This window comes from Lutjanus erythropterus, chromosome 1 (assembly GCF_056507025.1).
Source record: "Lutjanus erythropterus isolate fLutEry1 chromosome 1, fLutEry1.hap2, whole genome shotgun sequence".
NCBI classification, from domain to species: Eukaryota; Metazoa; Chordata; class Actinopteri; order Lutjaniformes; family Lutjanidae; genus Lutjanus; species Lutjanus erythropterus.
Window position 1 is genome coordinate 44,116,243 of NC_139317.1, and position 23,760 is coordinate 44,140,002.

General features: G+C 38.7%; 1 protein-coding gene across 6 annotated transcripts in view; it reads left to right on the forward strand.

Annotated features, from left to right (window-relative positions):
* The first annotated feature begins 225 nt into the window (after window positions 1-225).
* celf1 (cugbp, Elav-like family member 1) overlaps window positions 226-23,760 on the forward strand; it is a 34,614-nt gene continuing 11,079 nt past the window's right edge. The window contains exons 1-11 of one of the 6 annotated variants that reach the window (XM_084722087.1): window positions 226-430; window positions 5,968-6,096; window positions 15,062-15,249; window positions 15,533-15,615; window positions 18,621-18,669; window positions 19,445-19,579; window positions 21,020-21,099; window positions 21,305-21,466; window positions 21,562-21,631; window positions 21,726-21,848; window positions 22,153-22,266. In XM_084722087.1, coding sequence (XP_084578213.1) covers window positions 5,993-6,096; window positions 15,062-15,249; window positions 15,533-15,615; window positions 18,621-18,669; window positions 19,445-19,579; window positions 21,020-21,099; window positions 21,305-21,466; window positions 21,562-21,631; window positions 21,726-21,848; window positions 22,153-22,266 — 1,108 coding nt within the window. In that variant the 5' untranslated portion in view covers window positions 226-430; window positions 5,968-5,992. Of the gene's footprint in view, window positions 431-5,967; window positions 6,097-8,068; window positions 8,489-15,061; window positions 15,250-15,532; window positions 15,616-18,620; window positions 18,670-19,444; window positions 19,580-21,019; window positions 21,100-21,304; window positions 21,467-21,561; window positions 21,632-21,725; window positions 21,849-22,152; window positions 22,267-23,760 lie in introns of those variants that run through there. The other 5 variants (XM_084722089.1, XM_084722088.1, XM_084722092.1 and 2 more) reach the window with 5 other exon arrangements.

Consider the following 23,760-nt stretch of genomic DNA (forward strand, 5'->3'; position numbering starts at 1 on the left):
GATCGTACCACGTTACACTTCAACTCAGGGAGCTGTCCTGTGCACTTTCACTACCGACTCAAAGAGCACTAAATACCAAAGACCGCTGATGCAGAAAAGATTTCCACTGGACGATAAAATTCAACATACAGCCATTAACATGTATCCTTAAGTAAATATGACATACCATGTTGCTGGCTCTGAGCACAGCCCCCGAACCCCCACCCCCCTCGCAGCTGTCGAGTGGTAACGGTTCAGCAGGAGAGACTGCCATTTTACACAGTGACTGCTAGCTACATCTCTAAAGTGACAGACCACAACTAATTCACCTATGTAGTCGTCAGCTTGTTTACAAAAGTACAGTATAAATACCGGCATATTGTAAGCAAACAACTAAGACGACATTTTGTTTTAAGCACAAGCCAAATTAACAGTGGCGTAAAACACACGGGTAAGTTGGTCATTTTAAGTTGTCAAACGCTATTGTAGCTAGCTAACGTTACCATAACAGAGCCACGGTGCTGTAGCTGTGGAAGGACTTGTTGGTTTGGTCATTTAGCTAGCACTAGTGGTTGTCAAGGCTTGGTGTTGAATATACTTTTATGGGCTGGACGGTAGATTGACTGTATGACATATATGTTGGCAGTAATGTGTTGATGAAATTACGTCATGACAGTGTTGGTTTGGTTTGCATTAGTAAGCTATGATGTGTGTTTCGGGTGCCATTAACTAGTAAGGGGACGGTGCTTTGCTAGTTTTTTTTTTAAAGATCTGTGTTAACGCTATATATATCCGAAAACACGGTATACACGTGATGTCACTGAACGCGGAAGTCGCCTGTGTTTACTCCTCCCACAGTATGTCAGGATCTGTCATCTGTACACTCATATGAAGAAAGCTCGCTGAAGTAGTGAAAAGGCTGTTTCAAAAGCTCACCCAAAGAGTTATTATTACGTACAGGCAAAGACTAAAGAGCCATATGGCGAAGTTGCACTTTAAACGATCTATGTATCTAATGCACAAACTGGACAACCAGAATGCTTTAAAATCTGTGATTTTGATGATGTGTACAAGCCCCACTTTGTAATAAGACCATATGGCTATGAGCATGTGTACCCTGGCAGCAGCAGCAGCAATGGACTCAACCTTAAAACTATGTTTACATGAAGCCTTAATATTTTTCCTCTTACCTGTGGTGCAGTGCTATGAACCCATCTAGATTGTTTTTGCTTGCGTTGTTGAGCTTGAGAGATATCACGGTAGAGATGGCTGCCTTCTCTTCAGTATAATGGACCTAGATGGCACTCAGCTTGTGGTGCTCAAATTGCCAAAAAAAAGCATTTGGAGAACTCAACAGCAATGCCTCTTTCTAGAAATCATGACCTGGTTACTCAAGATAGCCCACGGACCTTGTTGTGAACAGTTTCATGCTAGAACTACATTCTTTCTACAGAACTACACCTGTTGGCGGTATCACTGCACAGAAGGAAGTGTCCATCTACTCATGGACTAGAGACAGGGGCTTGGGACAATATGGGATGTAGACATTAATGGCATCCTCCTCGACTGAGGTGCATCCTCTTGTCCATGAGTGAATGCCCACTTCCTTCTGTGTGGTTATATAGTTGGCGAGTTTAGTTCAGTAAAAAGAAAATAGTTTCAACATTAAATTGCTTGCAACAAGTTCTGTAGATTATCTTGAATAACCAGGTCATGATTCCTGGAAAGAGACATTACTGTTAACATCTCTTCAGCCGAAAATACACTGCCTAGCCAAAAAAAAGTCACCACCTGGATTTGACTAATCAAATAGCTAAGAGTCTCCCATTGGATAATTGCAGTGATTAATATGTTTCAGCTGGTAACAAGTTATTTAACCCTAACTGATGCAGTGTTGTCATTTCTTAAACAACCATGTCAGAAGACATATCCTGTGGTCGTTGAAAAGATGTTACTGTTTCAGAAGTGTCAAATTTTTGTCCTGCATCAAGCAAAGCAAACAACTAAGGAGACTGATGAAACTACTAAAATTGGGTTAAGAACCATCCAGCACATTATTAAAACCTGGAAGGATAGTGGTGAAGCATCATCTTCGTGAAAAAATGTGGTTGGAAAAAAAATCTGGAATGATTGTGATCAGAGATCACTTAAACATTTGATGAAATCAAATCATGAAAAATGAACAGTAAAATTCACAGCTATGTTTAATAGTGAAAGTAAGAGCATTTCCACACAAACAGTGTGAAGTGATGTCAAGAGATTGGGACTAAACAGCTGTTTAGCCTTAAGAAAACTACTTATTAGTGAGGCTAATCAGAAAAAAGGCTTCAGTTTACTAGGGAGCATAAAAATTGGACTGTGGATCAATGGAAAAAGGTCATGTGGTCTGATGAGTCCAGATTTACCCTGTTCCAGAGTGATGGGGGCATCAGGGTAAGAAGAGAGGCAGATGAAGTGATGCTCCCATCATGCCTAGTGCCTACTGTACAAGCCTGTGGGGGCAGTGTTATGATCTGGGGGTTGCTTCAGTTTGTCAGGCTGACTTTCAGCAACGTTATGTGTCCAAAAAATGAGGTCAGCTCACTACCTGAATATACTGAATGAGCAGGTTTTTCCATCAATGGATTCTTTCCTCCCTGATGGCACAGGCATATTCCAAGATGACAATGCCAGGATTCATCAGGCTCAAACAGTGAAAGAGTGGTTCAGGGAGCATGAGACATCATTTTCACTCATGGATTGGCCACCACAGAGTCCAGACTTAAACTCTACTGAGAATCTTTGAGATGTACTGGAGAAGACTTTATGCAGCGGTCTGACTCTCCCATTATCAGTAAAAGATCTTGATGAAAAATTAATGCAACTCTGGATGAAAATAAATGTGACATTGCATAAGCTTATCAAAATAATGCCACGGTGAATGCATGCCGTAATGAAAGCTAAAGGCGGTCCAAGGAAGAGTTATTGGTGTGTGACTTTTTTTTTGGCCAGGTGGTGTATCTACATTCTAGATGGATAGATAGAACTATAGGTCAGCAGAAAAATTTGTATTTTCTTCTTTTTTATTTCGAGGGGAACTGTCTTTTTAAGCCATCTAAATTTTAAATTGCCACTTGGCAATCAGTGTGTCTGAGTGGTTTTAATAGAGACTGTCTGTCCACAGAGAACACCTGAGCAACATAAAAACCCATCTTTCAGTTAGCAAACAACAAAATTGCATGGCAGCCAACATTTGGAAACTAGTGAAACTGACACCCTAGATGACAAAACTTAAAAATGGGCTTCTGACAAAATTAGCATAAATACAGATTAATGACAACAGCTGTTGTATTTATGCTTAAAAATTCATGATGACAGAATTAGGGGGGTTAGTGATTCTTCAGAAATAGTTAAAGGTCCAGTGTGTAACATTTACAGGCATTTGTTGGCATAATATGGTACAAATGGAATATAATATTGATAAATATGTCATTAGTGTGTAGTCTCCTGAAGATAAGAATTGTTGTGTTTTCGTTCTCTAGGACATGCTGTTTATCTATTTAGTCCGCAGACTTTCTTCCATAGAGCCTGCCATGTTACTTTGCCATGCTTCAACAGGGTGGACAAACTAAACACTGGCTCTAGATATGGCCATTTGTGTTTTACAGCCAGAGAAGAGGGAGAAGCTACATCTTTGCAATCTGCAAGCTCAATACAAGATCCCATATTCTTGTCGTTTAATTGTTGAGTCTCATTCTCAGGTAGTCAAATAGTGATGCTTTGGGCTGGGTTGATTGTTGAGTCTTATTGCTTTGTTGAGTGGCTCTGTCCAAGCCACCAATCCAGAGTGCTGGTAAAGGCTCAGATATGTTTCTCCAGAGTCGCTTACCCTGCCTTTAACTTTGCTTTCGCAGAAAGTCAGCCTGTGACCAGGCTACGGAAGCAGACTGTTACTCTCCCGGGTGCTGTTTAATACAGCCGAATCCATAGTGCAGTTGTTTTCGTTTACATATTTGTCTGTTTTCTGACAGCTGAAATAGAGATTTATTCACAGCCCATAAATACTAGCTGTTAATCAGCAGATATACAGTTTCTATGCTGTGGTGATAAAATAATTTGGCTATGATATATTTGACTCATTGTCTGTTATAAAAAAATAGTAGCTTGTTTTCCTCCAAGTGTTGCAGAGCTATCACAGCACTGTATTCCCCTTTATTTTACCGCATAACATCACAGCTGGATGTAGCCTTAAGTACAATATACCACACATGTTAATTATGGTATGGTCAAAAGTGCAGTAGGCTTGAATCTTGAAACCCACAGAGGTCACTGTAGCATTGCTTGTACTCCATGTAAAATTTAGTGTGGCATTAGTTACTGTAATACTCCAGCTTGTTTTTCAGTTCCATCCCTAAATTAGGACATTGTGGAGCTCTTAGAGAGGGCCAGTGGCTGTGAGACACTGCTCTTTTCTTCAGAAACACCCACAAACTGAACTGAATGTCCATTTCTGCAGTAAATGTTTTAGACTCCAGGACCAAGCGGAGACCACAGCATAGTCTTAAGGGTCATGTACCCATTCCACAGCAGTCTGTGGTCATGCGATCTCTAGTAGCCATGTCCCGGTGGGTGGGGGTGTGTATGTGTCTTGTTACTCGGTAAGCTGCAGCACTAGTAGTGATTTCAGTGTGTCAGACTTGGTCAGCTTTTGAGGGAATATTCTTTCCATGATCATCATAATATCAGAATATTAAAGATTACAGTATTGATTTTAGAAAGGTGTGCTCACACATCTGAATGAGAACATTTTTTTGTTTGTTCTGGTTTCCCTTGTCTAAGTTGAGGGTCTTTATAGTGTGTTATATGCCATATTATTTTACAGCTCTCTGATAAAAAAAAATTATGATAGACGCTAATATTTTTAACTGCTGCAGCACCAAGACCCTGCATTTGGTGGCCAGAGTACCTTTTTGGTGGATCAAATTTCAACTTGTGTAAAAACAACATAGAAAAACAATTTGAGGCCACGTAACACAGCCTTCCTTTACTGTGACACTCATGTTGTCCATGAATCCCATTAATTGTGATGTGGTGTCTCGTGATGGTATAGTTTCCAATGAAAAACAAGCTAGACTCCTTGCCTTTTTGAGGAAACTGATGGCACACATTCCTAATGTTACATACATTTCGTGCAGTGAGTCTTAAGAAGTGTCATTTTCTAGCCACTTAATCTCCTGCTTCAATTCACTCCTGAATTTTAATTGCCATTATGTTTTTTCATAGTCTTTTTTTGGGGTGTTTCTGGTTCTTGTGTAGAGATCATGTTAGCAGTTTGACATGTCAGTTACTAGCGGGTGACAAGTACTGTTTGCTGTTTTTGTAGAATTGAAATAAAAGGCTAGAAGCATTAGGCCTACATACTGTATTTGGTGATCCTTTGCACAAGCAAATGCCTAAGTTCATTTGCACTTTCAACTAACAGAATTTTCAGAAAAAGGTTTTTTTTTTCTGTGGTGGCATTCATGGAATGCTGCCTTTGGCGGACATTTGTCATTTGGTGTCACACACTCAGACTTGCAGAGACTTGATGGTGTGGATATGAGAATACTGCCTTTAATTGCAGGGTTTACCTTGTTGCTGATTATCTCATTTAGGTCTTTAGAGGTCACTCTTATTTGATTGGCTATTATTGAATGCATTTTTTCCACCATAGTAAGATGTCTGATTTGGTTAGCTAGTCTCTTTGGCACCATGTATAGCTGGATGATCTCAGTAGTTATTCTTTATCAGTCTTGGATGTCACTGCATGTTCCTGTTTTTGAAGCAGACATTACCACCCATTTGTGTTCCACTCAGCACGGCTCACAGATTCATATGTTGAGAGTCTCTCTTAAATGTGTAAATATTTTTTGTGTGTATTTTTGTTGTCTCTTTAATTGTAATTTTTGTGTGTGTTTGTGTGTCTGTGTGGTTCTGGTGTGTTGTGTGTCCTGTGTTTGTGTATGCTAGTAGTAGAAGTAGTGCAAGGCCCTGGATGGATAGCCTGGACCCTGAAACCCTGTATGTGTCCCCGGAGCAGACTGGACAGCCCACACTCCCCCTCCCTAACTCTGAAGTCTCCAACTTGGCACTAGGGGGGTAAGGAGCCTTCAGCCTACTCTACTCTGTTCTCTGATACTTTTGGGACAACAGGGGGTTAGAAATAATATGTCAATGCCCAGTAACCTACTGAAGACCATGCAGCCATACACCTCTCTTACACAGTTTGTTTATCAGTTCATACATAAATGAGGAACATAAGAGTGTATACCTTCAGTACAATGGACTTATTCATGACAGGAAGTGATAAAGTAAAATGTATATGCACTGAAGGTATTATTATGACGGTACTGACACAGTTTTTCAAGTGTCATACTGCTTCATCATAGACCTCGAACACAAAGACATGATTCAGACACACAGCTGGAATCAGCAGAACACACTTTTACCACTGAAGACAATAAATCCACTTCAGTCATCAAAAAAACAGTCCTTACAACTTTAGATTGTGTACATCCATGGTTGCTAGGGCTGGGTGTTGGTACCTTTAAGGTATTGACTTAAAGAACCTAGTCCCAATAGAGTTGAAACTTCTTCTGTCAAAAGATACCTGCATGCAATCCTTTTTGTACCAAGAAAAGTTTATATGTTTATTTCTGCTCATGAACAATCAGACTTGATGGGCAAGATAAAGTGTGACTGATGATGCGCAGGGCTGTTCTTTTTAACTTCATAATCCCATATTGAAGCATGACACTTTGAAAATCATGCAAGACTGGAAAGTTGATGTGAAACCACTAGTTAAAGTAAGGAGCATCCTTAAAAGTGCATTCAAAATGGTCAAATAAGCTTTTCAGATTCGTATCAGTAGTTTTCAAATTTTTTCATCCAAAAACCTTTTTCTCAAAGCTATCATGGATCATTTGATGGACCTTTTTTTCAATAGTTTTCTCTTTTTTTTAATCATTCTGATCTTATCCCAGACCCTCCTTTTCAAGTGATCTCAATTTGGTTGTTTGGCCCGCACCTCGGACAGCTTTAACATTTATTTTGTTAACTTTGGTATTTCACAGACTTCTGTGTGGTATTAGAAAAATGCTTTACTGAGATGATTTGCATGCATGTCACACAATAAATATTAGAGCCCAACTGATAGTGGAGTTTTGGGACTGATAAAATTCTAACATTACATCTGGTGTACTGAAACAATAAACATTCAGTGGTATTATTAATAATTAAAGATAACTGTTATACCTGAAAAAAGCTGCATATAAAATAAGACAAAACAGAACAATCTACAGGAAAACACAGATACTGTATCTCTTTTCTCATGCTAGCAGGGTGAAGAGGCTGTGGCCAATATGGAAAAAAAACACCCCAAATAACCCCGATTATCATATAGACCAAGACAGCTGTGCTTGACCATTATTGGGCTGATAATGTCAGCCTGTCTGGCTCTAATAAAAATGTTCCAATCTTTGGAACAACAATAAACATATTAAAATTGAAATTTAAAACAACCTGTAGCAATAAGGGGTTATGTTAAGTCCAGCCAACTACCTTAGGGCAGGTTGACAGATAATATATTCCAGTGTCATGTTTCATGCATCCATGGAGTTCATCTCATTTCATAGGTGTGGGTGTGTATGTGCATGGGAGTTTGCGTGTGCATTGTGAGATGCACAAAGACCAAAGCCAGTGTCATTGGACATTGGCTGCCTTCTGTTTTTACACACACAAATCGCACACAAACGAGTGCAGCCTGTAGGACAACAGGGTAAACACAGCCCCCCTCAGGCCGGAACCTAATTGTTAGCCCCTGGTGTGGCTAGTCCAGGGATTAGCTACTGGCTGGGGAGTACTATTCACTCCCTCTTTCATTCCCTCTGCCCACTGGGCCTTATCACCATCAATCTGACACCCTGTTTATCTGACGCTGCAGCCAGATCTGCTGGCCTAGGAGAAATGTTCACAAAGGCCGTGGATCATCAGCACTTTGATTGTGGGACCCCAAATTGCCATTACTCTCTCTGGCCCCAGTGATCCCAGCAGCCCTCTGTCTCCATGAGCTCCATGCAGTGGTTAGTCCCAGTCCCAGAACCTGGAAAGCCAACCTGAAGGCCTGTCACTTTGTGTCTGTCATCTGTGCTCCTCTTCCATCTTAAACAAAGGTGGTTCCTCAGCCACATTTTGTTTGCTGTGTTTGTGTGTCAGTGGACGGGATCTCCATGTGGATTGGTTTGTTGCGGGACACTGTTTTTCTCTGCCGTTTGTGCACCGTTGGCTGCCTTATTACACCATTGGCCAGGGACTTACCAACAAGTGTACGATCTGGAGTTTATCACCACCCTCTGATCACTGTGTCAGTTTAGCTTGTTGTCTTAAGGAAGAAGAAAGAAAAAGAAACAAATTTCACCGTCATGGCCTCTTTTAAACTGGATTTTCTCCCTGAGATGATGGTGGACCACTGCTCTTTGAATTCTAGTCCTGTGTAAGTAACTCCAGACCATCTTTGAATTATCTGTTTTTTTTAGGGTTGTCATGTGTTTCTGGAAGTCATCTATGAAAGACTGGTCTGTTGTGATTTAGTGTAGAATTTGTAATATTCACAAGAAGCTGTGTGGTCTAAGAATGACAAGTGCCACTTTGCTTGTTTTCTCTCTACAGTTCTGTCATCCTCAAAGGTTCCTGATGTGTATCTGTCTTATTCACATGTAATGTTTACATTCAGTATGAAGTGGGTTTGATTGATCAGTATTAGTGAAAAAATTGAGTTCTAACATTCTATTAAACCTTTAAACTCTTTTAACCCAGTGGACACACTGGCAGCTTACTTTCAACAGAATATTAAATGCATTTACATCAAAATAGTTTTCCTGTAGAATCAGCGCTGTTTACGCATATGGGTTCCATCTGTGTCCATTGAAGTGTCAGCAAGAAATCCCACCAAAAATGTCGTCAGAGCTCATAGTGGCAATTTGCATCCACATTGCACTCCAGTGTACTAAGAAGAGTTGAGGTATCTTCCTGTCTGTCTTTCTTTAAGGTTGGATATTTTTTGACCAATTCTGAGTCCTATTCAGATTCTGATAATCAGTTCCTGTACCTAAGGAACACTTCTTTGATTCTTGGCTAGAACTGCAACAAATAATTGATTCATGAAATTGAAATTAGTTGCCAACAATTTGGAAATTGACTCATCAGTTTGATTAATTTTTAAAATTCTGATTTCAGCTTCTTAAATATGAATATTTTCTGGTCTCTTTAATTCTTTATGACAGTAAACATGTGAGGGCATCATCTTGGGCTTCTTGTACACTGATCAACATTTTATGGACCAAACAGCTAATCAGTTAATCAAGAAAATAATCAACATCAAAAATAATCTTTGGTTGCAGCCCTATTCTTGGCTATTATTTTTTCAAGAAACGTCTGTGCTCAATTAGCTGCTCTACAAGCCAAAATTAACAATGAGTGCGTCACCCTCTTTAGTCATCATAACCAACCAGATTGTCAGTGTTTTCTTTCCCAGAATAATCTTTTGGCCACTTTTTCTCTGAAACACCAATTATCATTCCTAAAGTAATGTCACAGTGTATTCGTGTATAGAATATTGATATCAAAGTCTTTGATCACAATTGTTGTGGTATTTGACTTTGTCAGTGTTGTGCAACCCCATACTGACTTGTCCCCTGGTACAGGTCACTTTGAGGCCTCTACTTTGTCTTGATTTGAGGGACCAATGGGGTCCTTAAATACCACCATATCCTTGGAAATGGGATGCTTAGACACCCAGATGTTGTGGTCACTTACAACTGTGACAGGTTGATTATGAGCTGACTAAAAGACAGCAGACATAATATATATAGAGATATTTAGATTTTGGGATGTGATGAATCTTTATGACTTTTCTACTATCTTAATAACGTAGCATGCACAAATATCTCAACACTGTAAAACACTTAATTCAAAATGTATTTGCCTAAAAAAGGACTTGTCTCTTCTGAATTTTACTTTGGTACTGATCAAATATTTTGCATTGTATTTTAATGATATAAATCTGAGAAATTGTTTTGATTACATAACAGCTAAGCTGTTACTTCGCTACACTTTTGTCCCTTGAAAAAGAGGGCATCACAAATTAGCCTTATGCCTGAAATTTAAATATAACTTCACTTGACTGATGTTCTATCCAGTGTACATCCAGTGAATATGTTTTAATTCTGCAGTTTGAAACATTTAAACTAGAATCAGCTGCTTCAAACTGTTATTCTTTTATCATAGTCCAGACTGCTTGCCATTGCTTGGTTGAAAGATCATCAAAATCAGTTACATGTATCTCAGTCTTCCACATTTCATCATAATCGGCCGCTTTTTGCAGGTAGTACACAAGACAACACAGTATAGACTTAACTGATAACTGTGTGTGGAGCTGCAATGGCATATACGTTTATGATCAGTAAAAATATTAGTTGGGACAATTCAGCACCATCTTGACATTGGTAGGGGCTACCCAAGGACAAACAATGACAATGAGGGTGGTCGTGTCTGAATCAGCTCTCCCTCATTTACTCATCTAATTGTGCATGTGTTTACTTCTAGCATTTTTGTGCTGGCCTAATATTCCCCTTATCATTACCAGTTCTAGCCAGCTGTTTAGGAATGTGATGATAAGACATTAAGTAAGGGAATTATTAATTCCATGCTGTGCCTTTTAAAATGACGTAATCCCAATTATGTTAGTTAGGCAGAGTTTATATAATGCTATATGCTAGCAAGTTATTAGCAACTTATTAGCTATCTTCCGCAGTACTGACAAACCATGACATTAGCTTGCTTCATGGCAAACTGGGAAACTAATGTTTAGTAAATGAGAAGATTTTACGAAAAGTAAATGAGAAGCATGTGTTTTATAGAGGTTGTCAGTATTATACTAATGTCTGTAAGAGATTACAGAATCTGTAGGCAAGGGATAAAAATGCTTGAGGAGCCTTTGGATGTATGTAGTTCAACCGTATGTGGTTATGGCTATAATCTGATGATGATTTCACTTTTTATTATCTTTTTAAAAATGTATCTACACTTATATGCAGATATCTGTTCATAGAGATTAGCCTCCACCTCCAATCTCATGAGATCTCAAGTTGCTAAATGGGCTGTAAACAGTGCGCTGCGCAATAAAATGAAGTCTCGACCTGGATATCCGCTGGCTGAAGAATTGGCTGTTGGCTCTCAGATTCTCAGCTTTTGGTGTAACCAACGAATAATGGATATTTGGCCAAGACTTCCTCCTCCATGTGTTGGTCATTGTTTACAGGCCGATTGCCAATTTTAGATGCAAACACTGATATTTGTTGGTGTCTGAGGTTCAGAGGACATTTCAGCTAATCTCTCTCAGCAGATATCTACATATAAATGCAGATAATTTAGCAAAACAATCGTCAGACCGTAGCTGATGGATACCAAGTTTACATTTCAGCCATTGTGTCCAGCCTCTTTTGCTCTCTGCATGGATTGTTTACCTGCATGCAACTAAAGCCCACTCAAATTTGTCAATACACTTTGGATTATAAACACAAACTAGAACACTTCGGATCCCAAAATCTTGTCCCTTGCTTACAGATTCCAAATCTCTTTATTGTGGCCTTAGCTGTGAATACTCATAGTATGTAAAAACTAAGCCTACGTTTCAAGAAGTTCAAGTTCAACTCAAGAAGTTTTTAAATAGGTTATTCCTGAAATGTTTTGTACCGTATACATACTTGTCAAAGAGGTCTGAAATTGATTAGTCCATATATTAAAAAATGTAACTAGGGTAAGTTCTCGTAGGGCTGCACAATTAATAGAAATTGTATCAAAATCACAATATGCCCTTTCTGCAATTTTCAAATTACATGAGGTGCAAAATTTGTTAAAGGCAAAATGTGTGTCAAAAAACTTTTAAATGAATGAATGTCATGAATGTCCTATAAATCAGACTCTACAGACTTAAAAAGAACATATTAATGTATTACAGAACCTTACAAAAAATATCACAGAATAATGATGTAGAAATTATCATTACCTCTAATATTGCAAGTTATATAAATTTCAACATCAGTCAGAATAATCGTAATTAGATATTTTTCCAAAATCGTTCAGACCTAGAGTGCTTGTTTTCATATTTTGACATTTTCAGGATTACGTCTTAGGTGAAAGAAGGAAGTATGCAGAACTGTTTTATTTACATTATTATTTAAAAAGCTGAAAAAAAAAGAATGTTATGAAAATGCGAATTCATAACACACTGACTAAACTGATTGGTTCAAAGCATCCAGAGTAATCTGATGAAAGCAGGCTGTCTTAGTAAAAATACATCAGACTGTGTGCACACGGCTGTCAGCTGTTACGGAATGTACATTTACTCAAATACTGTACATAAGTAGAAATTTTATGTGGGCTGCTTGTACTTTAATTGAGTATTTCCATTTCATGACACTTAATACTTTTACTACAATACATAGAAGAAGTAAATGTACTTTTTAGGTCATGGCATTTATCTGACACCTTTTTGTACTTGTTGCTTTACAAACTGAGGTTTTAGCACACAAGGTATATGAAGGGCTTATAAAATATGTGTTGTTATACGTGAAATTAACAAGTGCAGCTGAAATGATGAGTTGATTAATGATTATTCGATTGACAGAAAATTGATTGTTTAAAGGCATACTATTAAGGATTTGATGCTTGCTGTTTGTAAATGCATCATTCTAAGTTGGCCCTTCCTCCCCAGCCAAACAAACAAATGGGAGAGAAAGAGCAGCAAAGTAGAGAGTGAATTGAAAAAAGGACTGATGTAATCAGGAACAAAGCAGTGAATCAGAGAAACAAATCCTTATTTTTTTGTTTAACAGTTATCTTCTAAAGCACTTTTTCCCACTTTGTTTAACCAGGAAGTCCCAGAGGGATTGGAAATCTCTTACAAGAGAGACCTGGTCAAGGTAGCAGCCGTACAAAATGACAAGATATAAAAATGCAACAAATACAACCCTGCAGGAAGTTGTCACGTTGCCGGATTCTGTTTGAATGCAACCAAAGCAAACTCATCCTGTCCTCTGTCCTCTGTGCTCTGCCTGCCTGTGTGTGTGTGTATGTGTATGTGTGTGTGAGTGTGTGGCTCAGCCTCGCCCTCGGTCAAAGAGACCGAGACCTGCAGCTCTCACAGATAGAGAGGAGAGAGACAGAGACAGCAATGTCACCTGGTCGCTATGTTTTTATAGAGGCCCGACCTCACACCCTGTTATTGGCTGGGGGCTACAATCCACTACTCAAACACTGATGCCCAGAAACATCCCGAACACTGCAAAAAAATAAAATACAGGCAGAGGGCAGAATCTCTTCAGATACAGACACCGCCACAAACTTCTAGTGGGCCATACATGATGATTGAGTATTTCTGCTTGAGTCTGTGTATTGTTTTTTAGGAGAATCCTGCATGGTGTGCCAAAAAGGCATTTTTCATATAAAAACATTTCATGGTTCCAGCTCTTCAGATATGATGACTTGCTGCTTTTCCTTTTTAATTGTGTAAATATTTAAAATAAAATTTAATAACTTTGAGGACTGAATTGTTGGTTGGACAAAGACAGAAACATCAAAATGGAATATGGAATTATATGGAAAAAATATGCAAAAAATGTGAAAACTAGGCAAAATACATTTTTGCTTTTTAATAATCTAGAATATAACAGACTCGCTCGCTGTCTTCTGAACTTGCAATCGAAAAATGTTATTGAATTATTGAATCTTTGATTACAAGTGCAGAAGACCGTGTGCAAGAGTCCTTTTGATTTTTATTGTGGACATTTTAAATTTTTAGTAGCCACCTTTTGCTTTGATCACCGCTTGGCCCACTATTTGTATAAACTGAGTCATTTCTATAAAAGTGAAGAAAAAACTGACTGAGAAATTTGTCTAAACTTTTTACTGGTACTGTAGGTGTACGCCTCCGACATCAGAATTCTCAGTTAAATTTGAGTTGAAGTTGAGGTCTGTTGGTGTGAAATACTACAAACTATTGTTTTACACCAAGAGTGGGCAATGTGTTTCAACAGTACAAATTGAAAGAAGCGAGACAGGCAAAAAGAAGGAACAAAACGTGCAGTAAAAAACACAAAGTTTTGAGAGCTTTTGAAATTTTGACAAGCTGTCTTCCATTGGCATACCAGTGTAAGAGGACGTGCTGCTGGGAAGTGTTTCCTCCCAGTGGAGGTGTTGTCATGCTAGAAGTAGCAAAGCAGTATTTACTGGCATTCTGTTGTTATGATGGCATTTATATATTACTATTGTTTTATATATACATATATACATATATCAAATAAATATCATGATATCATGTATTTCTAATAGTAAGAAAGTCTTCCCTACATGAAACTGCTATCAAGAAGGTCTGTGAATTATCTTAAATAACCAGGTCATGATTTTTGGAAAGAGTCACTTGTTATAAATTTCAAAATTTATTTTTTTTGGTGCTTTGAGCACCACAGACCGAGTACAATTTGTTCCAGTGATGTTGGAGAGAAGGCAGACATCTCTATGGCTGATGTGTCCAAACTCTGTGACTCACACCAAAAAAAATGTATTTTTGATTTTGGGATGAACTGTCCCTTTAACCTACATTTGAGGCAAAAACTATTATACATAGTAATTATACATGCCGCTGCAATAACAATACTTTCCATTCATCTGAAGATGTTTGATTTGAAAGAAAACTCATAATTAAGCAAAGGGGTTTGTGGGTCATCCATTCATGCAGTTATTCCTTTCAGCCTGAATTTAAAAAGTGGGTCAGGATTTTGTTCTTTCTTTTAAGTGGATCAGCATCATAAAGAAAATAAAACACTTTCAGAGAATCCCTTCTTTTCCTCGTATCTCTATCTGTTTCTCTTGCACATTTCTTTCACTGAAGAATCAATTACTTGACAGGTTTACACAGCGAGCTGTTGTTTACTTGTTGCAGTTGTAAGTGAAAAAAAAATCGTTTGTTTTTATCCTCCATCTAATACACTGCTTTTTTTCTTTGAAGTGGGAAGAAGATGAATGGGTCTTTGGACCACCCCGACCAACCAGATGTTGATGCCATTAAGATGTTTGTGGGACAGATTCCACGGTCCTGGTCTGAGGAGCAGCTTCGTGAGCTATTTGAGCCTTATGGAGCAGTCTACGAGATTAATGTTCTCCGAGACCGCAGCCAGAATCCACCACAGAGCAAAGGTCAGTCTGGAACACACTAACACACACACACACACACACACACACACACACACACACACACACACACAAGAATATTTCACTGGAATCTGATCTGTAGTAGTCTAACAGGTAACATGTACATTTAGCAATTCAGTGTAAAATTTGACTGGGTTGCAGTTTTTTATTGCTTATTATAAGAAAAAAAATCATTTTGGAGCCACAGCATACCTTCTATATAGCATATGTATAATCTAGTAATGGAGTCAGGTTTGTGACACAGGTGTCTTTTTTGTTTGCCTGGCAGGCTGCTGTTTTATTACGTACTATACTCGCAAATCAGCCTTGGAAGCACAGAATGCGCTGCACAACATGAAGATTCTGCCAGGGGTAGGTGACGGTCTCCTTTAACTGCCTTTTCAATGCATGCTGCTTCATACAGAAATCTCAGACTTCCTCTCTGCAGCTTCAGCATAGTGGTTGGTCCAGTTTTGGAATGTGAACATGAACAGACCATCAAAGTACAGGGCTGTCCGTCTGCTATGAACTGTGGGAGCTGATTCAGCAGCCAGGTCTATTGTTGGGGGTCAAAGCACCAACGGTGTGATGAAAGGAAAGGCTGTTTCTGCTGCCAAAGCTAATGAGAAAAACTAGAAGGGGGGTAAAACATAAATAAAAACATAATGCAATGATTTGCATTTTTTTTTAACTTGTATTCAAATGAATAAAATGTAAAGACAAGATATTTGATGCTCAAACCGATAAACTTAATTGTTTTTGTTTTTTTTGTTTTTTTTGCAATGTTCACCCATTCTGAATTTGATGACTGCAACATGTTTCACAATAGTTGAGATAGGGGCAACAGAAGACTGGGAAAGCAGTGTAATCCTCAAAAGACACCAGTTTGTAACACTTCACAGGTAGACAGGTTAATTGGTAACAGATGACAATATTATGATTGGGTATTGAAGGAGCGTCCTTGAAAGGTTTAGTCACTTCACAAGCGTGAATGAGATGAGGTTCATCACTGCATGGGCAAATAGTCCAACAATGTGAGAACAACATTTCAACACAGAACTGCAGGAACTTATTGTATTTCACCATCTGCAATCCATAATGCAATTAAAAGATTCAGAGTCTCTGGAGAAATCTCTGCACGTAAGGGGCAAGGCTGAATGTCTGTGACCTTTCACCCTTCAAGCAGCACTGTATTAAAAACTCCATGAAAAACCCACATATCTGTCTAAATGATACTACATGGGCTCAGGAACACTTTGGAAAAATGGTGTCAGTAAACACAGTTTGTCTCTGTATCTACTAATGCAAGTTAAGACTCTACCATGCAAAGAGAAAGACATATATCAACATCAACATCCAGAAACACTGCAGACTTCTCTGAGCCTGAGCTCATCTAAGATGGACTGGCGCAAAGTGGAAAAGTGTGCTGTGGTCTGACAAGTCCAAATTCTGATTTTTCTTTTTTGGAAATAATGGATGTTGTGTAATCCGAGCTAAAGAGGAAGAAGACCATCAACTTCAAAGTCAGAATCTGTGATGGTATTCAGGTGTGTTAGTTCCCATGGCGTCATGGGTAACTGTGACATCTGCAATCCCCATTGATGCGCAAAAGTTTTGGAGCAACATATGCTTCCATTCAGGTCATGTCATTTTCAAAAAGACAGCAGCGTGTCTTCATAGTGAAAGAGTTCAGGTACTAGACTGACCTGCCTGCAGTCCAGACCTGTCTCCTATTGAGAATATGTGGCGCACTATGAAGTGCACAGTACAACAACAGAGACCCCGGAATGTTGAGCACCTGAAGTTCTACATCAAGCAAGAAAGAGAAAGAATTTCACTTTCAAAACTTCCAACAATTAGTTTCCTCAGTTCCCAAACACTGACTGAGGGTTGCTAAAAGAAAAGGTGGTGTATGACCGTGGAAAACATGCTCCTGTCTCGACTTTCTGGAACATGTTGCAGGCATCAAATTCAGAATGGGTGTATTTGGAATTGGGGTTGGACAATATTTTCTAACTGTGTGATACCTTTGCCTTTCCAAGTTGTGAAATTCAGTGATTTTTTTTTTCTTTGTCATAAGAGTATTCTGGATCATATCATAGTAGTGTGTATAAGTTACTCATGTTAAGTGTGAACTTTCCTCCAAGCTGTCAGAACTGTAGCTATAGTAATATTTTTGAAGCAGTTATGGCATTTCATGGAGATGCTGACAAATGACAGGGTTGAGCTATCTAGTTTGTTGCATTGTTGTTGTTTAATTGCTATTCACATTTTACCATGGCAGGCTGTTTTGTCCAGATGTTTTTTCTCTTCATCATCCTGATGCACACATGACAAGGCAGTATCATAATACCTGGAAATCTGTCCCTAGCACGTCATTTCGGATGACATGTGATGAGTTGTGAAAGATGGAAAGCTATGATTGATGGAGATCAGCATGCCATCTATCATGTCACAGCAAGAGTTTTGTCTGTCATTTGAAACCATAACCATCTTAACAGATAAAAACATTGTGTAGTCTGAACGTAACATTGGAAAGATGGTAGAGTGTAGAGTTATTACAAAGAAATTTATGACAGAGACAGGGGCAGTGTTGGATAAAGAAATGAAATCGACTACCGTCTTGATGTGTTTCGTGCAACTAATGGTGCCCATATAGAGGTGTATTAAATGAGGCAAAAAACTTAAATATCTACTTATCATTTTGTAATAATTTCCACAGATATTTCTATTCATTTGCTTTTGTAATAAATTTGGTAAATTGTAAAGTGACTTTACGGACACCCTGTATAATTTGTCCACAATCAAGCCAGCATGCTTCTTGTTTTGTTTGTGTGTTTTCATGGGGAGTTGGTCAGTCAATTCATATTTGGTGTCTTTCAGTTTCTTTTTCTTTGCTCTTACTCGGTTCTCTTTTATGACAGAGTCCATGTTTTGATAGTGGCTTGGAGGAAATTGTTGGTCTGTTCTAACTTGCTGATGTAGTTGTTTATGAATTCAAGACTTGAGTGAAGCTCTTCAAGTGAAGTGTCTTTGGATAATGTCTATGTTCCAGTTATCGAGAATGGACTGACGTGGGCTAGCGTGTTATTAAACATTCTGAATGTAGCCAAAATATATGCATAAACACTTCCATGTGTATTAATATGTGTATCTAGCATACAGACAGTACAGTATTACAACTGGCCCTCTTCATAAAACGACTCTCTGCCATGATGCTAATCTCTTTAACTACTAATATGTACATGAAATCTCTGTATATATTAATATATATATATTAATATAATATATATAATATTACTGAAATGCATTGCACAACACAGATGTGCATATCTCAGGGTTATGAATACTAATCTGTTATTTGTTGCCTTTTTCAGATGCACCACCCAATCCAAATGAAGCCAGCTGACAGTGAGAAGAACAATGGTAAGAATTTTCTAGCATTTCTATCTGTCTTTTGTCCTTTAATATCTGCTGACAACTCTGATCGCATTCCTTTTCTAATGATAATGATAACCCTTATAAAGGTTATTGCTTTAAACAGTCATAATTATATGATTTGTCAGTGTAATTAGACTTGGTGAAACTGTTGAGTGACATCATTATGATACTGTTCAGACTGAGCTTTTCACATGTATCCACAATAGTGAGGATATTTTTATCCTGCTAAGAAAACAAATTCATAAAGCTGCTAGTTGTTGGTTTAGAAATAGAATAAAAAGAGTGAGATACCTTTTTGATGTTTGTAAAAAGTTCTTCCACTCATACTGGCCATTAAAAGATCTTTTCATAAAGCACTTCAAGTGTAAGTGATGGGGACAAAATCCACAGTCATGGTTTTGTGTAAAAATGTATCTGAAGCTAATATGAAGCTTCAGCAGTGTGATTTAATCAAATCAAATTTTGCATGGACAGCTGCAGACTTTGTCCCCCATCACTTGCTCTGGAATTTTACTACTGTAGGAAGGGATCTCTTATTGGTCAGAGTGAACAGGAGGATTTTTGGGCACCTGACTATTGTTTTTAATCAGACTTGAGCATGAATGTTAGAGAATATTGTCCTAAACCCAACTCATTTCTCTTCAAAGACATAAGTTGCAGAACATTCACAATGAAACACATGTGCATGTTGAATGTTGTATTGCAGCATTTACCTTGACACAGAGCAGGTGTGTTTGATGTTGTGTTGTGTTGAATACAGCAGTGGAGGACAGGAAGCTGTTCATTGGAATGATCTCCAAGAAATGTAACGAGAATGACATCCGACTGATGTTCTCACCATACGGACAGATAGAGGAGTGCCGGATACTTCGAGGCCCTGATGGACTCAGCCGCGGTAAAGCATATTCTGCTTTTATACACACACACACATACACAACAGACTTGTTAATACTCAGGGTGCCACCAAATATTGACCATACCGTTAAATAGATTTAGATAATAAATCAATTTGTATTAAATTGGTGACTTAAAGGAATGTATGTAGCAGTTGCTTGTCCAGAAATGAGAACTGCAGTCCACATTGCGAGTTGGAGCCAGTTGGAGTTGTTTTCCTCCACCCCCTCCTCTCCAGATGCAAAGAGGCTCAGTCAGGTTGCAGCGACACTGCAGGAGTGCAAGATGAGCGCAGAAATTTCAAAATTGACTTGATATTGACCATGTAAGACAACAGTATGGCATGTCATTTTACTGTATCCATTGTAGAATAAAGCACTCTGTTTATGTCGTTCAACTCCCCTGTAGACAGTTAAAACTCTTAACAAACTTTCTCTATCTTGTGCAATGAAAGCTACTTTTCCCTCATGCTACGTTGTCACCACATTGTGATGTGGTGTGTTTTCCTCTTCTTTTTACACCCCGAAGGAGACAGTGTTGTGGGGTTAAAAAATGACTGTAAGCTAGGCTATATGTATACTGAAATTCCCTTTCAGACATATGTGCATGGTTCAACATGGGGTCAAGGAAAATGCCACTTAATGCAAGTAAATCTGGCAACTCACTTGCCTGACTGGGCAGGTGGCAAAAAGGAAACATTGAAAGTAATTTTAGCAAAATGGTAGAAAATGCTGTTTTCAGCCTCTGAATATCTTTGGATTTTAGGCTGACAAAATGAGACATTTAAAAATCACCTTACACATGTTTCATTATTCTGACATTTTATAGACATTGTAGCCCTGGATTAAACATGGTAATTACCTTTCTTTGTTGTTGTTTCATAAATGCTAATTAATAAAACATTTTGTACAGGGGCAAGTAAAAATTGACTTCTGGAAAGTAGATTTCAGGTCCACTTGCCTCATCAGGCAAGTGGAACAAGAATTTTAATGTTGAACCCTGATGTGTGTGAATATATGTTTTTTTTTTTTTTTATTATATATTCCAATCAGTTATCTGCTGATGCTATCAGAACTCCTTTTTCACTGTGTTGATGATAAGGTTGTTTTTTTTAATTGTTTGTAAGGTTACATACAGCTGAAACTGAACTTCAGTTTAGTGGTGAAACGTTCTGTATCCATCGATGTTGATGGACTGTGTCTGTGTTCACATCAGTTTTCACCATCTGGGAAATGTGTTTCATGCTCAGGTTGGTAAAACTCCACAGCCTTCAACATTGTGATGGCATCCTCTGACCATTGTGGGGCGCTGTAGGATTGTGCCTAGCTTCAGTCCACTCTTGGGAGTTCACTCTTGGATAAAGACACTGAGAATTTGACACAGTAGAATTTTCCTGAGAGAAGTGTGTATGAATAATGACACATTGTGTTCTCACTTTCAGGTTGTGCATTTGTGACGTTCACAGCGAGACAAATGGCCCAGTCAGCCATCAAGTCCATGCACCAGTCCCAGACCATGGAGGTAAACTTCATCTTCACACTAAAATCAATTTGTAATGTTTTAAGATTGTGACCCTTATTTTAAAATTGGTGGATCATATTGTCTCTATTATTTAAATATTACCAACAAAAAAGACTCATTCAAACCAGCAGAGCTTTTTGACTTGCACTTATGTTGCAAGTTAATGATGTTGAATAGAAAATATTTCCTGTGTGTGTGTGTTCAGGGCTGTTCATCACCCATCGTAGTGAAGTTTGCAGACACTCAGAAGGACAAGGAGCAGAAGCGAATGGCCCAACAACTGCAGCAGCAGATGCAGCAACTCAGTGCTGCTTCCATGTGGGGGAATCTCACTGGGCTCAACAGCCTGGGGCCACAGTACCTAGCAGTGAGTGTGTGTTTATGCAAAATGTACTGATTAGTGTATTGACAAAGCAGTTTCACCCTTAAACGTTGCTTCCACTTCACCATGTTGTTTCTCAGCTCTACTTACAGTTGCTGCAGCAGTCGGCCTCAACGGGGAACGCACTCAACAACCTGCACCCTGTATCAGGTACACACACGTATTATATACAGTGTTTGTCAGAGGAATGGACGGGTGGGATCTTGAACTTAACTGTGTGTATGTGTGTGTGTGTGTCTGTCAGGTCTTAATGCCATGCAGAACCTGGCTGCTTTAGCAGCAGCAGCGACTGCCACACAGGCCACGGCCACAGGCTCCAGTGCCATGACAACATCTAGCAGCCCACTAAGTGCACTAACAAGCTCAGGTAAAAAAAATAGAACAACAGTAAAGTTCACATAAACCATTACACAGTCTCAGAAAATATATTCTCACTGTTGAACATCTGTATAACTATATATGCATGTGCATTATATTAACTATATAATGTAGAAATAAATGAAAAGCCTTTAGGAATGGACAAGAATTGCTTGTTAGACATGAATTCTCATCATAAATTGCAGTTTTTGTGAAGTCAAAATGATGGTGTGAAAATGCTCTAACAGAGACTTTAGCACTGTAGTACAGCTCTGTTTAAGGTGTCATCTAATAAATAAATGTTCCTCGAGCAGGCTCCTCCCCCACCTCCAGCAGCAACTCATCAGTGAACCCCATGGCTTCTTTGGGGGCCCTGCAGTCTCTGGCTGCTGGTTCAGGAGCTGGCCTCAACATGGGCTCGCTGGCAGGTAACCAACCCTAAACTAGTCCTGTGCTTGTTGTGAGACTGAATGTTTTTACAGAGTAGATTACTGTGAGGCAGAACGCTTGATGTAAATTGGTCTCTGAAAGGGAAAATTCAACACTTTTCATGTGCTGGTAGAAAATGTAGTCAAGTGAAGCAATAAATGTGAAGCAATAAATTCCTCCCCTGAGAAAGCTGGCTTTTCCTGCTCGCAGAGTTGTGCTTGCAGTGCCTACATGTACCAGGATGCATTGCATGCAAGCTTCTGGCACCCATGGCCACATTGCCATGTATCACCACCCTAGTCTATAACTATTCAATTGACTACATTTACCATCAACACTGATGGGACATCCACATGAAAAGTGCTGAATTTCCCCTTTAATGTGGCCAGTACTCAAAAATGGCAACATTGCTTCCTCTGCTGAATTTAATTTGATTTCACACAGTTTTGTGCTGAGAAGGGAACTGTGTATTAATGAATGAGAGTACCTGATGTCCTGTAATTAAATCTCAGTTATTGTGTAATACCTGTGGAAAGCTTTCAGAAGTTATACCATGTCGCTGTATTGTGTTTCAGCTTTCTAGATTCTGAATTTGTCATGTAAAGCATCTTTGAGCCTGTTTACACCTGGTATTTACATGTGTCTTGGTTGATCTGATCATAAGTGGACAGCTCCAAGGCACCTGGCATTAGAATGCATCTCCAGATGTGCTCCAGATGACCACTTGTGATCAGATCTCACTTCCCTGCACTTCCTTATATGCAGGCAAACACATTCCCACATCATTACTGTTTGCAAAGACTAAAAGTAACTTAATATACAACATTTACCAGATTTAATAGAAGGCCTGAAGAATTAAGACTTTGTCAGAGACAAGGTTTCACTAAGTCTGTAAAGTTTTTCCTAATTCAACAACAACAACAACTCACAAAATGTTGATATTTTTTAAGGGAGTCTGGGGACTTTGTCTCCTCAGGCAGTAGCTTATACTGGTTACTGTTTACTGTATTTGTAAAATTTGACATGCTTCAGTTCAGACATCATCACTTTCAACGGTGTGTTCAGACACCTAAATGTTGGAAGGTAAGACACACTTGAGACATGGAGTAGCCACTGATACAGCGATGCTCGACACAACGTTTTTTACAACAGAGGAAACAATTTAATGTATTGAAGTTGCTATATTCCCAAATTTACAAACATGAATGATTAAGAATTTGCCACAGCTGCTTCACCTCCCCTCTCAATATGCAATTAAACATGTGCATCATTCCAGTTTGTAAAGACCAAGTGTTGCTTCCCCACTGTTAATTTTGTCAACAGAAATTTTGACAATAATTATTTGAAGACGTCCTTTTATTTCATGACTAAATTATGACAATAAAATATTGACAACTAAAAATGATGACAAAATTTTTGTGCATTATGTTTTGACGAATAAAAATGAGATGAAATAGTTGGCTTTGTTCAGGCAGAGAACCTAATTAGAACAC